At 42.3% G+C, this 22,446-nt stretch overlaps 1 protein-coding gene across 1 annotated transcript; it reads right to left on the reverse strand.

The window, feature by feature from the left end:
- Positions 1-12,204: 12,204 nt before the first annotated feature.
- Positions 12,205-21,450, reverse strand: CLDN12 (claudin 12). Its single transcript, XM_075746217.1, has 3 exons — positions 21,315-21,450; positions 17,953-18,014; positions 12,205-16,209 (listed from the first exon to the last, which is right to left on the reverse strand). The coding sequence occupies exon 3, from the start codon at positions 16,185-16,187 to the stop codon at positions 15,450-15,452; it is 738 nt and encodes a 245-aa protein (XP_075602332.1). The 5' UTR covers positions 16,188-16,209; positions 17,953-18,014; positions 21,315-21,450; the 3' UTR covers positions 12,205-15,449.
- Positions 21,451-22,446: the final 996 nt, after the last annotated feature.

Genomic DNA, 22,446 nt, shown 5'->3' on the forward strand with positions numbered 1-22,446 from the left:
GTTAAGCACTGAATCGAGTCCTTAGTGGCCAATGAAGTGAGATACCTTCCATGCTTTGACAGCCAACCTTGCTGTAATTAAATGATCCTATAGCTGAATTTTGTTAGCTTCTCTGTGGTCGTGTTCAGGAATGAGAAGTTTGACATTGGGCAATGAATAGCCAAAGTACTGGTGTAGTGCTGAATGACTCTGCTTCAACTAGGAAGCAAACACTCCCTCCAAACGTGGCACTGGTTTGGTCAGCGGTGACTCCAGTTGCTTGTGACCTTCCTTCTCAAACACAACAGCATTTAGAACACTTTTATTAGTCTTATTTAACAGTAGCATTGTTATTGTTGAAAGTACTGAAGTTGGTTTGCGGGCATAGGGAGAGCAGCTCTTTGCTGTTTGAGATGCTTTTGCAAATGCACTTGAGCCTTTAATGAGGAATAAGATGAATGTTCTTCGCAGTGCTTGATCTTGCCATCCTAGCTAACTTTAGACACCTGATTCACCTTACGGCAGAGATTAATATCCCTTCCCGCACAATAAGAGAAGAGTAGCTGCAGGAAACAGTTCAGAGGGAATTAGGATAAGTGCTAGTAACTCCAGTGACTTAGGCCAGTGCATAAAATCAAAGGTAACAAACCTGAGTTTTGTTGCTTGGTTCTCAGGCTGTTTGCCTCCAAAGCTGACAGAGTGCTATACAGCACCAGGATGGCTTTGTGAGAGAGCACGGGCTGATTGCCCTTACCTTAAACGAAGTTTCAACCTGTGCATTAAAAAGTTAATTACATTTCATTTTGCCTATATCATCTTTGGATTTTTGCCAGCAGCAGTAGAGTCCCTGCCTCTCAGTTTTCAGGGAATATTAGAAAAATAAAGTCAAACTGTGGGCATATGGAAACCAAGATGGTTTTACCTGAGCTTAATGTAGGACAATACCGACTTGTGACTTCAGCCTTCTTCAGCTGGCTGAATCATAGAATCACAGAATGGTTTGGGTTGGAAGGGACCTTTAAAGGTCATCTAGTCCAACCCTCCTGCAATGAGCAGGGACATCTGAAGACCAGGTTTTGCCACATGTTCAAGTCTATAAATCTTTATGCTCTGAAACACTTCTTTTTTTCTTGTTGCCATATTCTTCAGTCACTTGGAATGTGCTCTTGGAAGAGAGCAGATAGAGATACATAGATGGGTGACAAAGACTAGCAAAGATAAATAAGTGTTTACATAGATAGTAATAATTCAATAGACTATAGCTAAGGAGGCGTACGACAGAGATGTATAAAGTAATGAGAGGCACAGAAAAAGTGAATGCAGAATGACTGTCTTTTGTAATACAAGACCTAGAGAGCACTGAACACAATAATCAAGTAGAAGATTGAAAACAAAAATACTTAGAAGAAAATAAAGTGCTTAAAGTACAGCTAAGTTGTGAAACTCTCTGTCTTTGGCTATTAAGGACACTAAAAGTTTAGATTAATCCAAAAAAATTAGATTTTTTTTTTTTGCCCATGAATATGTCTGTTAACAGTTATTAAATACCAAGATATCACCTCTGGTTCGTAAAGTCCCTGAACCACACTGCCAGAAGCTGTGTGCAATTGCCAAGGAAGATACATTATATGATTGCTTTATTCTGACATCGTTCCTTAGGCATCTGTTGTTGACTGCCATTTTAGGTGAGATAGTGAGCTAGAAGTGTCCTTGAAATGACTTTATAGAGCTGTTCTCATTAATTTTCTTTTTCTCAAAAGCCTATGTTGTATTATACATGATTTTGATTAAAAGTACTGAATTAGGTTTGAGTCAGAAGGCTTCCCCTCTAGCTAATTTTTTATATCTTAGTTTTGGATAGTTTTATGTATTCAGTGAAGAATGACTTCTTTTAAAACAGCTCAAATTCCAAGCCAGAGTTTGTGATTTTTCCTTGAGTTGCTTCTAGCATGGTTATTCTCAAGGAAGTATCTTTAACTGGAACAAAGAGTTATGGGAGAGGTGGGGGAAAAAAGAATTTGCTGAGAGCTCTTCAGAAGTATGGTTACATCCATCTTCTCTGATCTAGCTTTGTTATTCCTTTGGGAGACAAAAACATTAATATAATTTATGAACAGCTACGGTAATTCTCTCACACTAGCTATACCTACAGTAATGAATATTTTTTTCTTGATTAGGTAACCACTCCCTCAGCAGACATAAATTCCCAGAAAATGGAGTGTAGACGACATGCAAAAATGGGTTTGGATCAAGCAGTATGTATTAAGATTACAAACAAAAAGAAAATCTCAGAACTTTAACAAATTCTCCTTTTTTTGTATCATAATTGCATATTAATTTCAAATGATAACAAGGATTTTTCTCCAGTTCTGTAGATTGTGCCTGGGGTTTTGAACAGCATTTCTACTCATGCATTTTCAGCAGCAGCTCTGACCAGGGTCCCTTTTCCTCACCTCTGCTCCAGCTCCTCCCTTGTGATAGAACAGCTGAATGGGCCACTCACTGGGTAGCTGAACAAAGAACTGGTTTGGCTGACAGAGTTTTGTCTTCTTATTTTAGCTGGTTTATTTCTCATTATTAGCAGCACTAACAATCTCAGAGTTGACATATGGGTTACAAAGTCTGTGTGTGTTCAGGTGATTCCCTTAATGACTCTATTACTTCATCACCATGAATGAGTTTACCCAGCTTACCTGATTACAATATGCATAAATAATTCAGCTGATAAGTCACGTAAGTGATTAGAATGTCTTTTTTTTTTTTTCTTTGCTGTGTTGGGCTTATGGACATAGGCCCTGGTACAGAGCATTTTACCCCAGCAATACATTGTTTAAAAACGTGGTTTTAGTTTGTGGCTTGCTGGAGCATGAACATATCTTCAGGTTGCAACTTGATGTGTTCTTAGATCTGTGCTCCCACAGAAAGCAGTCTGCGCTTCTTTCTTCCTGAATGCTTGATCCTGCATCCAACAAACACTGTGGTATATGAACAAAAACATTTCTGCAGTCCTATAGTGGACTGATGCAGCTGAAAGTTTGTTTTTGAGCTAGATCAGTGATACCCTGTCAGGGTCACTGAGCAGGGGACCAAATTCTTGTGCTGGCACAGCAGAGAATGAATTGTGAGGACACAACTAATATCCCAGGGAAGGAGGACGACTTCCCCCCCAGTTGCAGAACCTGCTTAAATGCCTGTTGGCTTCATATTAAGGCTTCGTTGGAATCATACAAGAGGGTACATGTGAGGTCTAGTGCTTTGTTAAAGTGGAGTACTAACTGTGATTAAATACCTACAGGGAGCGGATCTGCTGAGTAAAAATGTGCAACTTTATATAGTCTCCCTTAAAAGTGTATTCAAATTTTAATAAATTGGCTCTTACAACTATCTTCTTAAAATTCAAAGTATTAATAATGCCATTTTATAGAGGAAAAGGTGCAGCCATGAGTTCAGGCTATTTCTCAATGTCAAATAAAGAAAATTAGATCTTCCAGGTCAATATCCACCTTCTGTCTTATAATAACCACCCTTCCATAAATAATCTTCACTGAAACAGAACTCCTAGAGATCCTAATAATTAGAAGTGGTAAGTATCATAAACAGATTAGCGCCAGTCCTGCAAATACACAGATAGCAAATATTTGCAGGGATTAGAACAATGCAGAATAGAGGGGAAGTGATATACTTTATTGAAGGTTTTGCAATTTGCTCTAAATATGATGACCCAATTTCATCCTTCAGGCAAACCCTGAGATTAAACTAGAGATTAAATTTGCTGTTAAATGGTCTTAATAAATTCAGGCATGATCAGCTTGAATACTACTGGGACAGTTAAAGTCAGTCAGTCTTCTCAATTGATGTGGGCCCTTGCTGTCATGGAAATAAGATTTGCACCCATGGTGATTTTTGGCTTGCAAAGAGAGAGCCTGGGGGAATATACAGGATCAGTTCAGTGTCTCTGCTAAGGGTAAGTAGCAGCTGATTTTCTTTGGTTTTCATTGCACAATGCTCAGGTGACCACACACTTAAATATTTAGGGAGCAAACGTACTGTTCAAGGAGTATCTACATAATTACTCAATTATCTTGTGACTATATTGAGAGATAAAAATGTTAGTCTTGTCAAAAAGGTATATAGTGAAAACTTTTACCTTCTTACTCTCACAGCTCATGTTACATGTGAGGGTTTTTTTTAAAGGAATAGTTGCGAATAGCACTGCTATGTGCACTGTTCTGCAGAATGGTTAATAATTCCGAATTGCAGTCTAATTGAGTTATAGTCTGTTGTTAGATTTATTGTAATACTACTGTGACCAAAATGACAAGCCAAGTGCTTCAAAACTTGGATTTCGGTAAAACCTGGCAATGCATAAAGAGCTGTTAACGTTTAGTCCTCTCTAATATTTCACACAAAGGGGAGCAATGAATTTTCTAACATAACATGTACTGAAGTGATCACTTCTAGCAGGGCTAACTAATTTATTCTGAAAACCATTGGATTTATCTAGACAAAGACTAATGGTTAAATGCAGCAATTCTGGGATGGAAGGGCCGATTTGTTTTTAGGGTGAGCGGTGTTGCACAAAACCCAGAGTATTTGCTTAAGAAATATAAAGATTGGGATGTTGGCACATTCAGATCTCCCAAACTGTCCAGTTGGTTGCAGTGAGGTCACTGGATCAGATGAGACTCCCCTTACCGCTTCTCTGCTCAGTTCTGACATCCCAGCTGGCCCCTGACCCTGTGCAACTACTTCAGCACATGCATTATCCATTGCTATAGATTATTTTAAACTAAAACATCTTACTGTATTAACTATGTACAAAAAGACTGTCCTGTGTGACTGCAGGAATCACCAGGAGTCTCTGGAAAGGCCAGATTCTTCACCCAGGATGTTAAATGACACATTTAACATACATCCCAGAAAGCCAATTGTGTCCTGGGCTGCATCGAAAGAAGCATGACCAGCAGGTTGAGGGAGGTGATTCTGCCCCTCTACTCTGCTCTCACGAGACCCCACCTGGAGTACTGCATCCAGCTCTGGGGGCCCCAGTACAAGGACATGAACCTATTGCAGCGAATCCAGAGGCCATGAAGCTGATCAGAGGGCTGGAGCACCTCTCCTATGAAGACAGGCTGAGACAGTTGGGATTGTTCAGCCTGGAGAAGAGAAGGCTCCAGGGAGACCTTACAGCAGCCTTCCAGTACCTGAAAGGGCCTACAGGAAGGCTGGTGAGGGACTGTTTATCAGGGAGTGTAGTGACAGGACAAGGGGTAATGGGTTTAAGCTGAAGGAGGGTCGATTTAGGTTAGATGTTAGAAAGAAATTCTTGACTGTGAGGGTGGTGAGGCACTGGAACAGGTTGCCCAGAGAAGCTGTGGATGCCCCATCCCTGGAAGTGTTCAAGGCCAGGCTGGATGGGCCTTTGGGCAACGTGGTCTAGTGGAGGGTGTCCCTGCCTGTGGCAGGGGGGTTGGAACTAGATGACCTTAAAGGTCCCTTCCAATGCTAACCTTTCTATGATTCTATTTAGGCATAGAAATTTGTGGTGGCACAGTAGGAGCTGCCTTGGAGAAATACTCAGGGCTGTCTGAAATCCCCACCTGAAGATCTCCTGCACAAGTTCGTAAATCTTTTGTTGTGGAGGTGTTGAGGGGTCTGTCACCTTGTCTTTGCTCAGTTGAGTCTCTCTTCTGTGCAGGGACTAGCTGAGGAGTTCCTGGACCACCCAGGGAGTTAATGAGTTTAGCGCACCAAGTGTGCACACAGGGACATCTCTAAGACCCAGCTACACCACAATTAGAACTAAAGGACAACTTGACTTTCATCCATGTCTCATAAAACTTAAATTCCACAACTCTTGCCACAGCACCTCTGTAATTGAAAACTGTGCTGAACAGCCCTCGTCCAGCTGTGAAATAAGATAGGCAACTCGGGATTTCCTGTGGGTTGCCGTCTGTCTTGTGGTTTAACCGGGCACAGGCTTTCCCTGGGAACATGGCTAGAATGCCACACAGATCACGCTGGTTTGCTTTCTGCTGTTTAAAATTGCCGTTACTCCCTAGAGAAATCCGTTTCCAAGATTCTGCTTTTTTTCCCCTCAACGAATTAACATAATGAGACTTAATTGCATGTTTTGTATTTATCATTGGCTTTGCATTATTAAATCCCTCAGTCATAGTGGGGCAAGAAAGACATTGTACAGTTCCAGTCAATGGGGGGGGAGTCACAAAACGGAACAGCACAACAAAAGAAGGGTCCTGTTGCATTCCAGCAGTGAATAACTCCACTTGATTGAAGCTATTGGCTTAACAAACTGACAGAACATATCCCTCAGCTGCTATTTCCCAGGCCTTATCTAACTTCTGAAAGATTTCTTTTGTTAAAACCAATAAAGATCAGCTAACAATTTAATGCCAAAGTATGGGAGAAATATTTACCCACACAGCTGCTCTTATTTAGTCCACTTTCTAAACTGTGAGGGGACTACATTTTCTCTTGGCATTTCACAATCTATATCATATGAGTTAACATACTGTTTCAGTTGGACACTGGATATTTTTCTTGATACTGTGTATTTCCTGGCTTGTCAGCACTTCAGCTTTTCTTCCCCCTGCTGCAGACTGGGATTTGGTTCAGAATGCTGTATAGCGTTGAAAAGACCATAATACTGGTATCTCACATAACTCTCTTCTGATTATTTTCAATATAAAGTGCTAATATAATTTGCTCCTTGAATCAACTGAAGTAATTCAAGAATCCTAATACCGAAACATCTTGCTGTAGCTTTGATCTATCATCCCCTCTCCATCACCTTACTTCAGGCTAATTGAGAAGAAATTGTATCTGTATCTAGTTATTTTCTGGGAGCTTTGTGCAATACCAGTTGTATACCGTCGCAGAAAAGGAATCGTTTCTGTTCTTTCATATGCAGTATAAAATTCCCATATTTAAAAATAGGAATATATCATTCCAGCACACATCCCAAAATTACCTGACCTGGAACCCTGACCGTACCAATTACTTATATCTTGCTCCTTTGAAGAAGTTAAGCTACAGAGAAGTTAGCATTGATTACCACATAAGTTTCACAATATAGACTCACCTGCATTATCCAAAGCAAAGAGCTGCTGTTTCAGACAGGTGCCCCAGTGGACAGACACAGCATCCTGCCCACATCTCCTTGCTTGTGGTGTGGATCTACGGGATCTACAGATTCGGGACTTTACAGCTGCCTGCCTTTACACACCGGACATTTTCAAAACAACTCCAATCAAATCCTTGTTTTGATTTACAGACCATTTCTTTCTAAACAGTGGGTGACAGGTTTGTTTACTGCTGGATCATATACCAAATGGGGATTTTCAGTTCAAACCTGATGTCCAAATTTCTGGTGTTTTCCCCCATGCATGTGCCAATGGAAAAGGAAGTCCTGCCTTCTGCTGCATCCTCCTCTCTTATGTTCAGTCACAGTTATGCACTTACCCAGCAAGAGACACAAAACACATGGTGGTTTACACAGGCAATATTTTCAGGAAATATAATAATCACTTCAAGCCATATCGGAAAGTTTGAGAGCTCAAGAAAACAAATGAATAGCTTTCAGTCATTAGGGACTTGTGTTATTGTTGTTACGAGAAAGATGTGACAGCTGGGCACAGAAATAAACCAAGGGAAGTCTGTTAAATTACTACAATAGAGGATTATGAATAACAAAACAAAATGCAAAGCATTGTAAAAATAGCTGTGAGAAAAAATAATTTCCAGGACCAACCCAGGATGCGTGATCAATTTTAGTTCGCTAATTTACAATAGTATTGAAGCAAATCCAGTCATAGGCTGGGTTATCTATGGTAGAGTATACAGAAGCTTTTACAGACCCTCGTGTCATCTCTGGTGCCCTGCAAAAATAAAGGAGGTGTCACCCGAGACATTGACTTGTGAGAGATGCCTACTGGAGGGCTGCTGTGGAATTCTGGACCCAGAGAACTGACTTGCCCAGGCTAGGAAAGCAGGGAGAAGAGCCTGGAATTCTTCCAGGAATGGGGCTGCCCATGAAACAAAGACAGCTCTAATGAATAGAAAGGATCTTGGAAGAAAAGGACAATTTTCTAGGGACAGAAACTGTCAAAGGCAACCTTTCTTTTCAAGAAATGGTAATTTACTTAGCTGACTCGTGTGTCAAACTCAAAAGCTACAGGGTTTTTTGTACTTCAGTATGCATACACGAGCAGCTCAGAGGAATATTTCATCAAATTATGTTGTTTTCATATTATCTAATAAGACCTTTTGGAGTTCTTTTCCTGTATTTTAAACCAAAAAGTCTCTGCAATGTGTTTGAATCTTATTACTACTTACTTAGTAGTGAAATCTAGTCCAGGCAAATTCTTTTCTGCCCAGCGTTCCAGATCTTCTACAGGAGCTCTAAGCAGATTAGTGCTGAGCGCCTGAGAGAATTATGGCTCTCAGATGACTTCTCAAGTGAGGCACATCAGCATCAGCCGCTAAGATTAGTGGTTCTCAAGGTTCTCGTAACTCCTTGGCTAATTAAGGTGCAGCCACATGGCGTTTGAAAGTGAACATGCAAACTAACTGGAACTGATGTGCCATAATGAACGATGAACTCCATAACCCAGCAGCAGCTGACAAAAGAACTGCTGAAAGCTCCACCGGCACCTCGGTATTTGCTGAGCGGCAATGCCAGAAACCTCGTGTGTTGTGGCTGCCTGTGTGCCACCAAGCTTGCCGAGCCAGCTCTTTCCCAGTCGTTAGGCTGACCCTCCCAGTTACTGGCAAAGGGCACGTCCTCACCTCTGCAGTTGTGGAGGTCAGCCGCACTTGGTCAGGGTTGCAGATGGCAGGTCAGATCTGAAGGTGCCTGTCCCACAAGCCTAAGAAGGAAAAGAGGTGTGAATATGGTTTTTTTGATGACTGGGCTGGTATGCTCAAGGTCTTCTCTGGGAGATGTATAATTGCATCAAGCAGAACAGGCAGCCACAGAAGGCTGCCAAATTTGTGCAATCTGATTTATCTGCAGCTGTACTGTTTAAAAAAAAAAAAGCCCTCCCACTGAGCCTGTTCTTGAGAATGGAATTCCTTGTCAGCTGCTTCCTGAGATAGTACTTTTGCCAGGAAATTGAACCTGTCTATAGAACACTTTAGCACAGAAGTAGGAAGAACCTGGGCATTTTCTTGTAGCTGACTTGATTAAAGAGTCAAAACAGTGCAATAGTAGTCATCCATGATGCTAAGTCTTCAGAGATAACACTAAACCGTTCTGATCTAACCTATAAAGCTAATGCAAATGTTGGTATTTAGCACCATTGACCTATTCAAAAATTAGCTCTTTCCCCTACTAATAGTGATTTCCTTACTAAGAGAGATTGAGATTTCTTAAGACATAAATAGTTTAACGCAGTGTAATCTTCAAATATAATAAAGAATTTTTTTTTTTTTTGCTTCATTACATTTTTTTCCTTGCCATACCTTCATTTTCAGAGCGAGGATGGCATGAAGGAAAAGGGAACAAACTTTTCAAACATGATTTTTTGTCTTGCTAATAACCATTCAATGCTTTTCTCAAAATGCAGCATTTTTCAACAACCTCTACAATTAATAAATGCAATCTGCCTTAAAAAAAAATCAGAATTAACACAGTCCTTCATATGTAAAATGCTCATTAAATAAGAAAACAAAGGTCTCAAACTAAGGTTTCATGAAGAATCAACCTGAGGTTGCCGTCTTGCCCTTCTACTTCCGCTCACATATACCTGCTAGCTCCTTTGTGTTGGCAGCAGAGCTCGTGGCAGGAGGCAGACCAGATAAGCCGCCTGGGAGACTGAAAACTAAATAAGCAGAGGAGAAGATAAATACCAACAGGAGCAAGAAGATGGGATCTTACCTTCTGGTACCAGACTAGGTTTATATCTGCTTAAGCTTGTCAAGAAATCACGTGCTGAAGCCTTTAGAATGGTACGTCAAAAAGCGTCTCCAGTAAATTCAGATAATCCAGGACCTGTTTTAGGCAATGATTTAGTTTTGACCTAACAGGTAGTATTTATGTAAACTCCAATATGAATTTGTAAATGATCTTATGCATTTGTTTATTAATATATTTTGGCTTTGGGAAGAAAACTATTGCAGTATCAATGGCCACAGATGCTCTAACCGGTTGAAGCACTGTAATACCACTACAGAGAGACTGGAGGGTGCCCAGTTTTGGTGCTCAATGCCACCCTTGGCACTGGTGGCTCCACAGAAGCTTCTGGTATGGCACATACCTAGGAAGCTGTGCTCAGCACTTGGGTCAACATCTGTGGTTCCCAAGGACACGTACTGCTTGGGCAGTACTTGTACGCTGCGTTCTCAAAGTTTGCTTATCGTATTCTGGGAGTCTTTGGTGCTGAGCAAAGCTTATTCAAACACTTGGAGCTTTAATTACATATTTTTCTCTCTGTTAGAATAGAAACTAGGACAACAACCCTGCCCTTGCAGTCCAGCTTTCTAGTCTCTCTCCTCAAAGCAGTCTTAACCACTGACACCCTCCAGCTCACCACAATTTCTACTGCCCTATGCCTAGTCTTTACATCTCCTTGAAGCTGCTACACCCAAAAGACAAAGCCCCCATCCCCAGCAGCCCAATAACTCAATCAGCAAATTGACTGTTTGGAACACAGATAAAAAGCAGTTTTGAAATCAGAAACCACCCTCTTACCCCTTCACGAGGCCTCTGTGTGTCCAGCTTGATGAACACTGATGCAGCAATGGAACCAAAAATGTACAAAAAAGCTTATGCTGCCTCTAAGGCATGTTACCTGCCCGCTTAGCAGATACAGGAAGGGATAAGTAACATGACACACCTGCTGAAGCACATATGTGAACTCAATTCCTGTGAAATAAAATGGGGAAATCTGCCAACGGATTTGTTTTCAATGAGCACAAATACACATGGGAGGTTTTTTAGGAACTTTAACATGAAAAAAAATGAGGCACTCCCATATTTTGGGAGAAACAGGTTTCTCTGCATCACATTATTTATGTCAATACCCAACAAGTCCCGAGGTTTACAGCAGCTCTTGCAGACAGGTCTGTCTGAAAGTGACAACAAAGGAAGAAATGAACCGACAGAAACAGAGAATATAAAATCATTTTTCCACTCCCTCAAGTGAGCTGTAGTACTGGCAAAAACAGCTTTATACTGTGCCTACTCCATGAGGATTGTTCTCATATAGACACTACTACCCCAAACAGATAACACCCCAGCTTACTAGATTGCCAGTTTAGAATACTAGAAACCTACAAAAGAATTACCAGCGAGTCTCATTATATTCTGCATAAATAATCCAGACTGTTGTGTGAACTTGCACCATGGCATGAGCATTTCTAACACTCAAAGAGTTTGTATTTTGCCCCATAACAACGAGGGAAGGCTCAGTACCGAGTTACCACAAGCTGCCGGGAGCAGCACACAGCAGAAGCGAAGCATCACTCACCATCACCATCATTCCAGACTGCCACAAGTCCCTGGGACTCCCAAACAACTTTCACACGTAAGGCAGTAGCATGTTCTCCAGCTGACAGCACGGCCAGCACAAAACAGGGGAGAGGGAAGGAGGATGGCTAACACCACCACCCTCTTTTTTTTTTTTTTGTGACACTAACACTAAACGCAGGAGAAAACCAACTAGGAGAAAAACAACCCAACACAGAAGTTTTCAGCTGGGTTAGCAAGTTGTGCTGGGTGAGCGATGGCCGAGCGAGCGGCAGAACCAACACTGGGAACGAGATGGGGCTCTGGCTGCAGGGCAAGGACTGCACTCCTCCATGTCACGCCAATACTTTGGTCCTGCTGTGGGGCTGAGCCTGGCCCCCAGCCCGCATCCTGGCCACAGGCAGGCAAAGGGAATCATCTAGATTAAGGGAAATCATGCTCCTCCTTTTAAAGGAAAAAGAAGTCCTAGTACTTCTTATCTTACAATAAAAACAAAGGGAAATTATAAATAGTCAAGCTTTCAGAAGGTGGCAGAAGGGTTGGTTTGGGTTTTTTGTTTTGTTTAAAGCAGCAGTCCTATAAAATTAGGGGGTTAAAATGCAGTACAGACAACATTTTAAGCCTGTTAAGGCATCTGAAACAGTTTGGCACGTCTGGTGATCAAGATCAAAATAGGTAAGTCTTTCATATCCTCACAGTTAGTGTCTTCCACAAAATTAATCACCATAAACTGCATCTGTATGAGAATGTTTTATTAAAAATACATATCTTCTGTTTCACATAAAAATAACCAACACTGAAATTAAACACAACTTAAGAAGTTGGACAGGAATTACTTGAAAAAAATAGATTCCCACAACCCCAGAGCGCCCAACCTTTGACTGCATGAGCCACAAATGAAAATCTTCATGTTCAAGACCCAGAGTGCCTGTCCTGCACGCAGCAAAGTGCTGAGGAAGGAGCAGCTGGTCAGAGGCAGGGTGCTAACTGCTCCACAGATACACGCAGGATACATGCCTGCTTCTCCCCAAATCCAGGGAAGCCTGTCACCTCCCAGCCCCACCGCTGTGCACGATGGTCAGCTTACCAAGAGAAATGCTGGAGTGGCACTCGGCTCAAGTGTCACAGGTTGGCCACCTCTTCTGTAAAGAAGGAGAAATACAGCACAGCACTTCCAGTTAACTTGACTTAGGATCCAGCAGAAACTCACATTAACAGCGCTGTTCAGCCGTGCTTCAGTTACACAACACAAAGCAACAGTCTTTCTGATAAAGATGACAACTGAAACCTATGCTGGAATCCACTAGCTTTTGGATCCCTGCTTTTCATAACTCGGATCCATCTCAGACTTTTGAAAAGACAATTTTCAAAGCAACAAGCTTCAGCAGCAGCAAATACTGATTGAAAGTTTAGTGCATAAAAATCAAAGTCAGAATACAAGAGAGCTGTCAGAGACATCTGCTATTCAAAGTATACAGAACAAAACACTGGCTGCGTTTACTCTCCATAGAAAACATCAGTTTGCCAGGCTGCCTTTCTTGCTCTGGAGATGAAGATTCAGCTCCTTTTGTCACTGAGAGATGCATTCGTCATCCCTCCAAAATTACCAAAATTCTTTGTAAATTCAGGCTCAAAAGGCATACCAGACACCGACTGTGAACTAACATTTACAGGCCAACTCATAACTTAGGCACAAAGAAGAAAAGACACTGGAGTGATGGGGAAGCAAGCTGACATGACATCACAAACCAGTGGTCCCTTTGCTTTGACCTGACAAAGCGTCTAAGGGTACGGGCAGCTGAAACAGCAACAGTATCTGAGGTTGGACAACCAGAGTAACTGCAAAGTTAAGTTCAATTATGAAGCAAAAAAACCCAAAAGCAGGCTTGCATGTTATTATACACATTCTAATCCCATACAAGTCATGGTCTGATTAAAAGAAAAAAAAAAAAGATACTTCATCTAACATACTTTGTAAACCTAAGAGGATATCACATTCATAGAACTTTAGAGGCCTATCTCCTTAGGCTCCAGTAATTCTTTATTACCTACAGTGTTAATTCCTTAGACTACAATTTAATCAAGCACTCTGCTTGAAAGGCCTGTTGCTTTACTGACTATCCTGGGAATTTCTGACCGAGATCAGTTTCCTCACTCAGTCCACTAAAGTCCAAGGCCTACCAGTAAAGACAAAATGATTCCGCTTAATATACTGTTATGGCACAGATTGTAACAAAACATGATTTTTCCAGCACAGCATTTGATCCTATTTCTAATGCACGGGAAAGGAAATGAACTGATTTTCAGGATGTTGGACGCATCTGCAGAACTGGAATTAAAAAACTCTGTTAGATTTTTTTAAGCAAAGCAAATTTGTTCTGGGATTAATGAAATACAAATATCCACTAAGCTCCAGAACGCCATCAATCAAAATAACTTTCCTTAATGGAATGACATCTTAAATACAAGATCTCAATTTGCCAAAATTTGAGCAAATCAAATACTTGCATTAATTATAACAATCTCCAACTCACAGTCACCAAATTTCCAAGTAATTTTAAAGCCTATATTGATAAAGCTTTGATCCTTAGGGCTGAGCTGCTCTGCATTTTAGATGGAGAAAAAAAAAAAAGATTTAAAGACATCCCAGGTTGGGAATTTAATAATCCCTCCTCATCCTTGTAGAGCTGCAAGGTAAAGCTCACAAGTTGTCCAAAACCTCATCTTACAGAAAATAGGAAAGGGAAACTTTCTCCAGTTGTGAGGTGGCAGCACAGGAAATAACTGGATTTTAAAATAGTTTAACTTGAAAGGTGTTGAAGAACAAGGCTTAAAAGGTTAACTCTTAATCAGTAATTAAATAAGCTACAGCATGAAAAGTCCAACAACCATAAAGATCAACTCTGAAAAATACACAAGCTCATTGTTACTTGTATATACATTTAAAGAAAACCCAACTAAATTTAAAAATCTCTCCCCAGGGTTATAATCCCCTTCCTAGAGACATGTTGTTATAGCTTGTGTACAGTGTTCCAAAAGAATCTTTCATAGCCTTCAGAATTCTTCATGGTTGTCTTAATCCATTTTGGAGTGAGTGACATTTCCCTCCAGAACTGAATAATACTCTAAAGCCCACTTGAAGACCTATCTTTAAGATGGCCTTCAAATAAAATATTCAAGCTTCTAAACAGAATTTTTAAATACTAGTGGTTTTGTTTTAATCACAAAATAAATCTAGAGAATTTGCTAACTTATTAAAAAACAGACTAGAAATAAAATTCACAAAAAAGTTTCTAGCCTCCAGTAATTCAAAAAATGCTATTACAGTACAGAAGAACATTATTAGTTAAATCAGTTTTATTTCTTCCGATAGCTACTTTGAAAATAAAGGGTAATTTGACGCTAATTCTATTGCAGAAGTTCATAAGCAGGTAGCTTTTTGTGTGTGCAGTGGGGGAAAAAAAAAGCAGCGCTACAGAACTGAATTAGTCCGCCAAATACCCTTTTCAGAAATCACATCTTAAAATACATGTGTCTAAATGAACAAGAAACTCAGTGAGCCCCCTGCACCCAGTTCCACTGCCTGCATTTGGATAACGCATGGGTGCAAGGGTCCACCTATGTAGCTCTTGCAATGGGATCAGAATTTAGTAATAGCTTATCAAATAGCAAAGAGGTTCAAACTGCTTTGATCTCAATAAGCAGGAGGATGAACGGATACTACTATTAGTGTACTGTCCCAGCATTAGCAGCAATTTTGTCTGTAGTGAGCTCAGAGTTAAAAAAAAAAAAAAAAGTTGGTCAGGAAGTAACACATGAGAACAGCAATGGACTTACTGAACTCAGGTCTCCATCGCTTTGCACCTTGGGAAACTTGACCTTACAAATGATTAAGTTCAGTGCAAGGCAGCAGAGAGAATCAAGCCCGCAATTTTCACGGTTTGAATGAGCACAAGAACTTGACTTCCAAGACTTTGTCTTCTTAAGATGCATGTGTCACAACAGGAATGTCAATTTCTATGGCAGAGAGGCGAGAGCGTGCAGAATACGGCTGAGAGGCATAGCTGTGCATGCTAGGGGCGTGGGAATAGAGCGGCTGCCAGAAAGGAGAAGGTAGGCTTTTACACGCGCAGTACCACAGAAACAGCAGAATGGAAGTGAAAAACAGACCGCCAGCACTGGCAATGGCAATAAATACAGAGATGTCAAAGCTAAAGACAGGCTCATATTTTCTGTTCAGATAATTGTTATAGAAAATGACCCAGATTGACGGAGTGAGACAAATGGCACACGCAAGCAGGAACAAGAGGCCGGCCACGAGATGGCAGCCCGCACTGTTTACAAGGCATTTGGCCAATTTGATGTTTGGGACGCTGGATACAAAGGCTGTGTTACACATGCCAATCAAGCACAGAAACAGAGCTGAGACAGCAGTTAACATACTCAGTGGAAGAGCAAACTGAAGAACACGCAAATCCAGTTGATCAACAGCAGTGTACCACTGCGGGTCATAAATCACACAGTCTCTGCTCCCGTCAAAGCGAGCACACTTAATCCAGAGTCCAGTGTAAACGGTCACATTTCTTTCATTCTTGTTGAACGTGTACAGTCTCATTTGCCTCCAGTTTGGAAGCAGAACCGCTGCAAGGAGTCCAGCTACGGAGGCTGTTCCACTGAGGAAGGCCAGTACTGTTGCTGCATGAACATCCCGGCAGCCCATTCTTGCCCACAGAAGTTGTTTCCTGCAATTAAAAAAAAGAAAAATTAAAAATCAGTAGGTGCAAGTTAGACACAGGACTAACTACAGTTGAATTGTGCCAGGTTAATAAACTTGTGCGGTAGCTGGTAGGCAGTAACTCTCTGGTACTATCCTGGTTTTGGCTGGCATAGAGTTAATTTTCTTCCCAGTAGTGGGTATAGTTCCATGTTTTGGACTTAGGATGAGAACAATGTTGATAACACACTGATGTTTTGGTTGTTGCTAGGCAATGCTTACACCAAGTCAGGGACTTTTCAGCTTCTCACGCTGTTCTGCCAGTGAGGAGGCTGAGGGTGCACAAGAAACTGGGAGGGGACACGGCCAGGACAGCTGACCCCAACTGACCAAAGGGATATTCCATACCATATGACATCATGCTCGGTATATAAACTAGGGGGAAAGCTGGCCAGGGGTTTAGACTGCAGCTCGGGAACCAGCTGGGCATCAGTGGTCTGTGGGTGGTGATCAATTGTGCTGTGCATCACTTGGTTTGTATATTCTTTTATCATTATTATTACTCACTTCCTTTTCTGTCTTATTAAACTGTCTTTACCTCAACCCACGAGGTTTTTTGAAGAGGCGCTACTGAAAAGAAATAATGACAACCACGTCTATGCTAAAAATGCACCTTATTCATCGAAAATTTTTGCGAAGAATAGCTGAGTGTGGGCAAGCTACTGTTCTCATGGCAGTGAACTTTTCAGATAGCGGGTCATTAATAGGATACCTCCCAAGCAGGGGGACCCAAGACCTATTTCCACCATAATTGATTTAATATTATGCTTAACCTCCGCTTCAGTAAGGTCAACGCAACCAACTTGCAAGGAAACAGAACTATAACAAACGAACTTGAGGGGTAAATCTAATAAAGCATCAAATTTTGTTCTCCTCAAGCTTGGTACTTTTGCTTTTCCATAAGGAGCTTGCCTTTGCCTGGATAAAGCTTCCGTGCAGGCAGGGCATACTCTGAGACAGAGCTCTACCAGGAGCTGCTGGAATAAGCACAAGACTGACCGTTTTCAGAAACCCACATTTGTTTCTGCAAATTCATTTGCAATAGTAGATGATGAAAATCTGGGCAGAGTTAATGCAGTGTGGGCAAAAAGCAATGTGAGGTTCACCCATATTACCTAATACAAGAGGATGGAAGGAAAAAAAAAGCGGGGGATATTTTCTTTCTTTCTTTTTACATTATCAAACTATAGTTACTGCAAGGACTACGCAGCCAGGACTTAGGACAACATGCAAAAACCTGTATTTTTGTACTACCTCTGCTGTACCAGTTACATGGACAGAAAACTTCCATCTCTATTTCCTCCTGTGGTTGCCAGGTGTGTTCAGGCTACCCTGCATACCTTGTTTTTGCTGGCCATCTCTGGTACATGCACCAAGGGTGGGTTTTTTTTGTTGTTGCTGGTATTTGGTTTTTGGAAGGTTTGTTTGTTTGTGCTTTTTTTTTTTTTAAATAAAAATGAAAGAGTCCTTAGTGCTTCTCTTGGGGCAGGAAGGGGAAGACATAGAAAACAGCTCATTTTCCCATTAGAGGCTATCAAGGAAAAATGAATTTGTAGGTAAGTTATCCATGATCCCCCCCATCAGGGGAAACGTCCCATCTTGCAAATACTGCTAGTTTTATAGCTGTAATTATAGCTTCAGTTACAAATCCCTGATTAAGACAGTAACAAAACAGATGTTGTCTTAACTAAGATGGATCCAGTGTACTCACCAGCGGTGCGTTCAAATCAAGAGAAGCGTTAGCAACTTTCAGAAGTAGGAAAAAAAGTGGATCTAGGAAACAGAACAAGGAGAGAGTCAACATCACATTTGTTTCATGCAATTCCAGCAACAGTGTTTACATTATAACTCAGAAGTAAGGAATCTCAGATATGTTTAGATCAGACCAACTCCAGCCGCCTTCTACAGTTTCCTCTTATTTAAAAAAACAAAACTCAAACTACTCTTTTTCTTCCACCAGGAATTTTCCCCAAAAGTACTTTCTCTTGCTATCTACTCATCTCTGTCTCCACGCAACAGATAAGAAGGGTGCAAAAAACTCCTTTTCTTATGGGTGTTCCAAGACATGGAGATGTTCACACATCCTGTATTTTATGTTTCTAGGAAAAAAATCCATATGAAGTCATATAAATTTATTATTTCAGATGTTAGATTCCTGGCCAGGCTGCACTTAAACAGCAGGGAGGAAGGGAGTGCAGTGATTTTTTTGATGTCAGAGAACAAGACACAGACTCTGAACTGTTTATATACTTGTGGCTCTCTATTCCTTCCTGGCTTCTACACAAAGGTTTGAAGGAAAAGGGAGAAAGGCAGGAAGTACTGGTGATGCCTTTTCAATGGCTGTCCAGCTCTTCCAGAGGAAGAGAAAGGATCCTCTTGTGGACTGTCTTTACACACACATCCAGGATCCACACCACAGAGTCCCAAGAGCAGTTCTGCAGATCATAATAAGAAAATCGCTTTTCTACTGGACAGTATCAGACCTAAACCACGTCACTATGTGACTGCAAGAGCTACAGCCTAAAGGTGAGTTTGCTGTACTAACATGTACAAGGACAAAGAGTTTATTCTAAGTGACCTATATCAACACTTGAAACATGGTAACATCTACCTGTAGTCTCCTGGGGTACAACATCAAAGAAAATTTTTCTATCAAACCATCTAGGCAAGAGAGACACCTTACAGCACACACTCACGCAACCCAAGTTTTTCACTCATGAGTAAGTGAATTTCCAAGTCTGGAGTCCTCCAATATGAATGCTATTGCATATAAGACACAGAAATGCAAACACAATTGAATCAAGCATCCCACTGGATTTTCACTGCCAAGTTAATCGACCAAGACTGCTATGAGTGAATGCACCGATTTGGGCAAACTTAGTACAGGGCTACAGAGGTCAGCATCAACACCTTCAATTGCATTTGGAGAAGTCGCAGCAGGTTTTTGGTTTTGGGGTTTTTTTTTTGAGTTTGGATCTCAAAAAAAAAAAATAATTACTGCACAGCTTGGAGCAGCTGGTTTTATTCGCTAATATTTCAGAGCAATTTTCAAGCTTTCTGTGCATTTAGCAGCAACTGAAGCCAAGATAAACACACAGATCTCCCTCTGCAGGTTCACACCCCAAAATACCAGCCAGTGCTCAGTAACAACCATAATTAAGTAGAAAATTAGTACTGGCAAACAAACCTGTCAGAAACAGAGCTGTGTCCAGCCCAATAGTCACTCCCATTAAATGATGAAAACCTGTGGCCACCAGCTGTTGTAATACACAGATACAGAGCAAGTATGAAATATTCCACAATATCCAACTCAGAAAGACCTCCATTTCTGCAGACATGGAGTTTCTTTTCTCTTCCTCTAGCTGTTTAGTCCATCTGATTTTACACTCTATCACTGGTGGTGTTGAATAACTAAGGACCCCAGCCACTTCTGCACTAGCTGTCCAAGGGAAGAAAGCGCACTTTGGCCAGCATAGCTGAAACCCTTTCTTGCCTTAGATTCTAGACTAACTTCTCACACCCCAAGCATTTTACAGCTGCAATACTCAAGGCTCTTATATCTGATCCATGAAAGTTACCAGTCCTAATAGCACTTCAAGGACAGATTTTATCACAGCTCCTATTCTAAAGATCTGCATTGCTCTAGCAAGAGATGCTGGCTGAAGCTGGTTACAAACCGGTAGATCATTAACTGCCCACAAGCTAAAAAAAAAAAAGCAGCAAATTAAAAAAAGGCTGTCCTAGTTTCAGCTAGGATAGAGTTAATTTTCTTCCCAGTAGTGGGTATAGTGCTGTGCTTTGGATTTAGGATGAGAATAATGTTGAGAACACTAACATTTTAGTCATTGCCAAGCAGTTCAGGACTTTTCAGCTTCTCATACTGGCCTGCCAACAAGAAGGCAGGGGGTGCCCAAGAAGCTGGGAGGGGACAGGGCCAGGACAGCTGACTCCAACTGGCCAAAGGGACATTTCATACCATATGACATCATGCTCCATATATAACTGGGGGAGTTGGCTGGGAGATGGTGCAACTCAGGAACTAGCTGCACATTGGTTCCAGGTGGTGATGAACTGTGCCGTGCATCACTTGCTTTGTATATTCTTTTATCATTATTATTATTCTCTTACTTTTTGGTCCTCTTAAATTCTCAACCCATGAGTTTTACCTTTTTCGACTATCTCCCTCATCCCACTGGTGGAAGGGGAAAGTGAGCAAAAAGCTGTGTGGTTATTTTAGCTACAGTGGGGTTAAACCACAACAAAGGCTTTTACTAGAAACACAATTCAAGGATGAGCAAAGCCAGCTCTGGTCTCTTGCATGGCCTTGAGAAGACCATTGTCTGGGAAACACTGCTGTTCTTTAAAGCTCTGCAGGAGGGAGGTCACGGTAAACACAAGTGATGAACAAATGCACTCTGACACTATCTACACCAGCATAATCAGCTTAAACAAATAATATGAGTTTTGGAGAACTGACCACCAGAAAGAGGAGACCAACACCTGTCCCGTCTCAAGATAACTGGAAGTAACTGATACAAAACCAGTGCCACCAGTCAATTTTTTTTTCTATAAATCACAGTTCCAAGTTCTACAAAACTTCCATTAAAAATTAAATCCAGATGTAAACGATTAGCATTATTATTCGTAGCTAATACATTAGGAGTTCCAATAAAAACTTGCACCACGGGTAATTATTTTACCAACCGATTTGGAAAAACCAGATGACGCACGGCGGAGGCCGAGGCAGAAGACACACGCTCCGCCCTGAGGTGCTCGGCAGCCGCCGTGCGGGCCCGGGCAGCCGCCAAGCACCGCCGGAACCCGCTCACAGGGCGCGTACTCCCAAGCGAAGCGCACGAAAGCTGCCGCACTGCCAAGCGAGGCTTGCGGGGAACAGGGGGAAGCCGGCAGAAGCCGAGAAGGGCCGCAGGAACCATCCATCCCCCCTCCCCGGTCTGACGGCTGCGGGCGGAGCGCGGGCGGGCAGCCCCCGCACACACAGCCCCCTCACCAGGGCCGCGGGCAGCTCCCGCCGGGACCGCATCTACCCCCACGCCCGCTCTCGGCGCTCACCTTCCTGTCAGGGCGCGGGGAAAACGCACCATCGCCGCTGCACTCCCCGACCTCCGCCTGCCTATCCGGCTTCTCTCCTCTCAGGCTCTTGGGAGGTCGCGGGACGCCCGGAGGGTTGTGGGGTTGTAGTCCGGCGCCGCAGCAGTGCCAGCCCCGAGCGCCCCGCCCGCACTACAACTCCCGGCGTTCCCCGCAGGGCGATCGCAAGGCGGGGCCGGGCCGAGCCGGCTCATCCCGGGCCGCCCTCCCGCGGGGAGAAACCGGCGGCTCCGTGTGTTTGTTTGTTTGGAGGACTGCGAGTCGCACCAGCCCCGCGGCTGGAGGCAACGGTGCTTTAAAATACATTCCTCGCATACGTCCGTAAAGTTAGAGGAACCGGCACCGCTACTCAGCACATCATGAGGCATGGAACGAAAGATACTCTTTGTAATTCTGCGTGAGCTTGTGATGGGCCTCGGGAGCAGTTTAGTTACAGGCCCTAAAGCACCACACAGCCACTTGCTGTGTTTAACTCACCTCAGGAGGACCTGCTTCCCCCACGCTTTGCCTCGCTGCTCTCGCCTAAACTCAGCACTCAGCCTGGCTGCTGACTCGGTTAGCAATCTGATTGCTTTTGCACTCATTCATTCACTTACTTACAACTTTTGTTTAACCTGCAAGTCACCTTGCATTTTCTCATTAGATTCTCCTGTTGCGGTGAGCGACTGGCTGTGTGGGTGCTTTGCTGCTGGCCTGGGCCAGCCCTGTAAGAAGTGCAAAAGTGCAAAGGCCTGCGCTAGTCCTGCAAGCTACAGCTCTTAAGACTGGCTCAGTGTTACACTTACTCGTTATTCATTCATTGCTGAAGCTCGTGTAACTCCTCATACACAGCTGAAAGCAAGCCAAGCTGGCTCTTCTTTCAAACTATTTTTCCCTTCATGTGTGTGTGAGATTAAGACCAGTGTTCAACAAGTCTGACAAAAGAAGTTATTTTCAACTATGAAATACATGGAGTATAAAAAAATTGTTGACAGCCCATACTTATCATAGAATCACAGAATGGTTTGGGTTGGAAGGGACCTCAAAGATCATCTAGTTCCAACCCCCCTGCCATGGGCAGGGACACCCTCCACTAGACCAGGCTGCCCAAAGC

This window comes from Balearica regulorum, chromosome 2 (genome assembly GCF_011004875.1).
Source record: "Balearica regulorum gibbericeps isolate bBalReg1 chromosome 2, bBalReg1.pri, whole genome shotgun sequence".
Lineage (NCBI taxonomy): Eukaryota > Metazoa > Chordata > Aves > Gruiformes > Gruidae > Balearica > Balearica regulorum.

What these genes read in the sequence shown, in the direction of transcription:
- CLDN12 (XM_075746217.1), bottom strand. Translation starts at nt 16,187, where the DNA reads ATGGGCTGCCGGGATGTTCATGCAGCAACAGTACTGGCCTTCCTCAGT.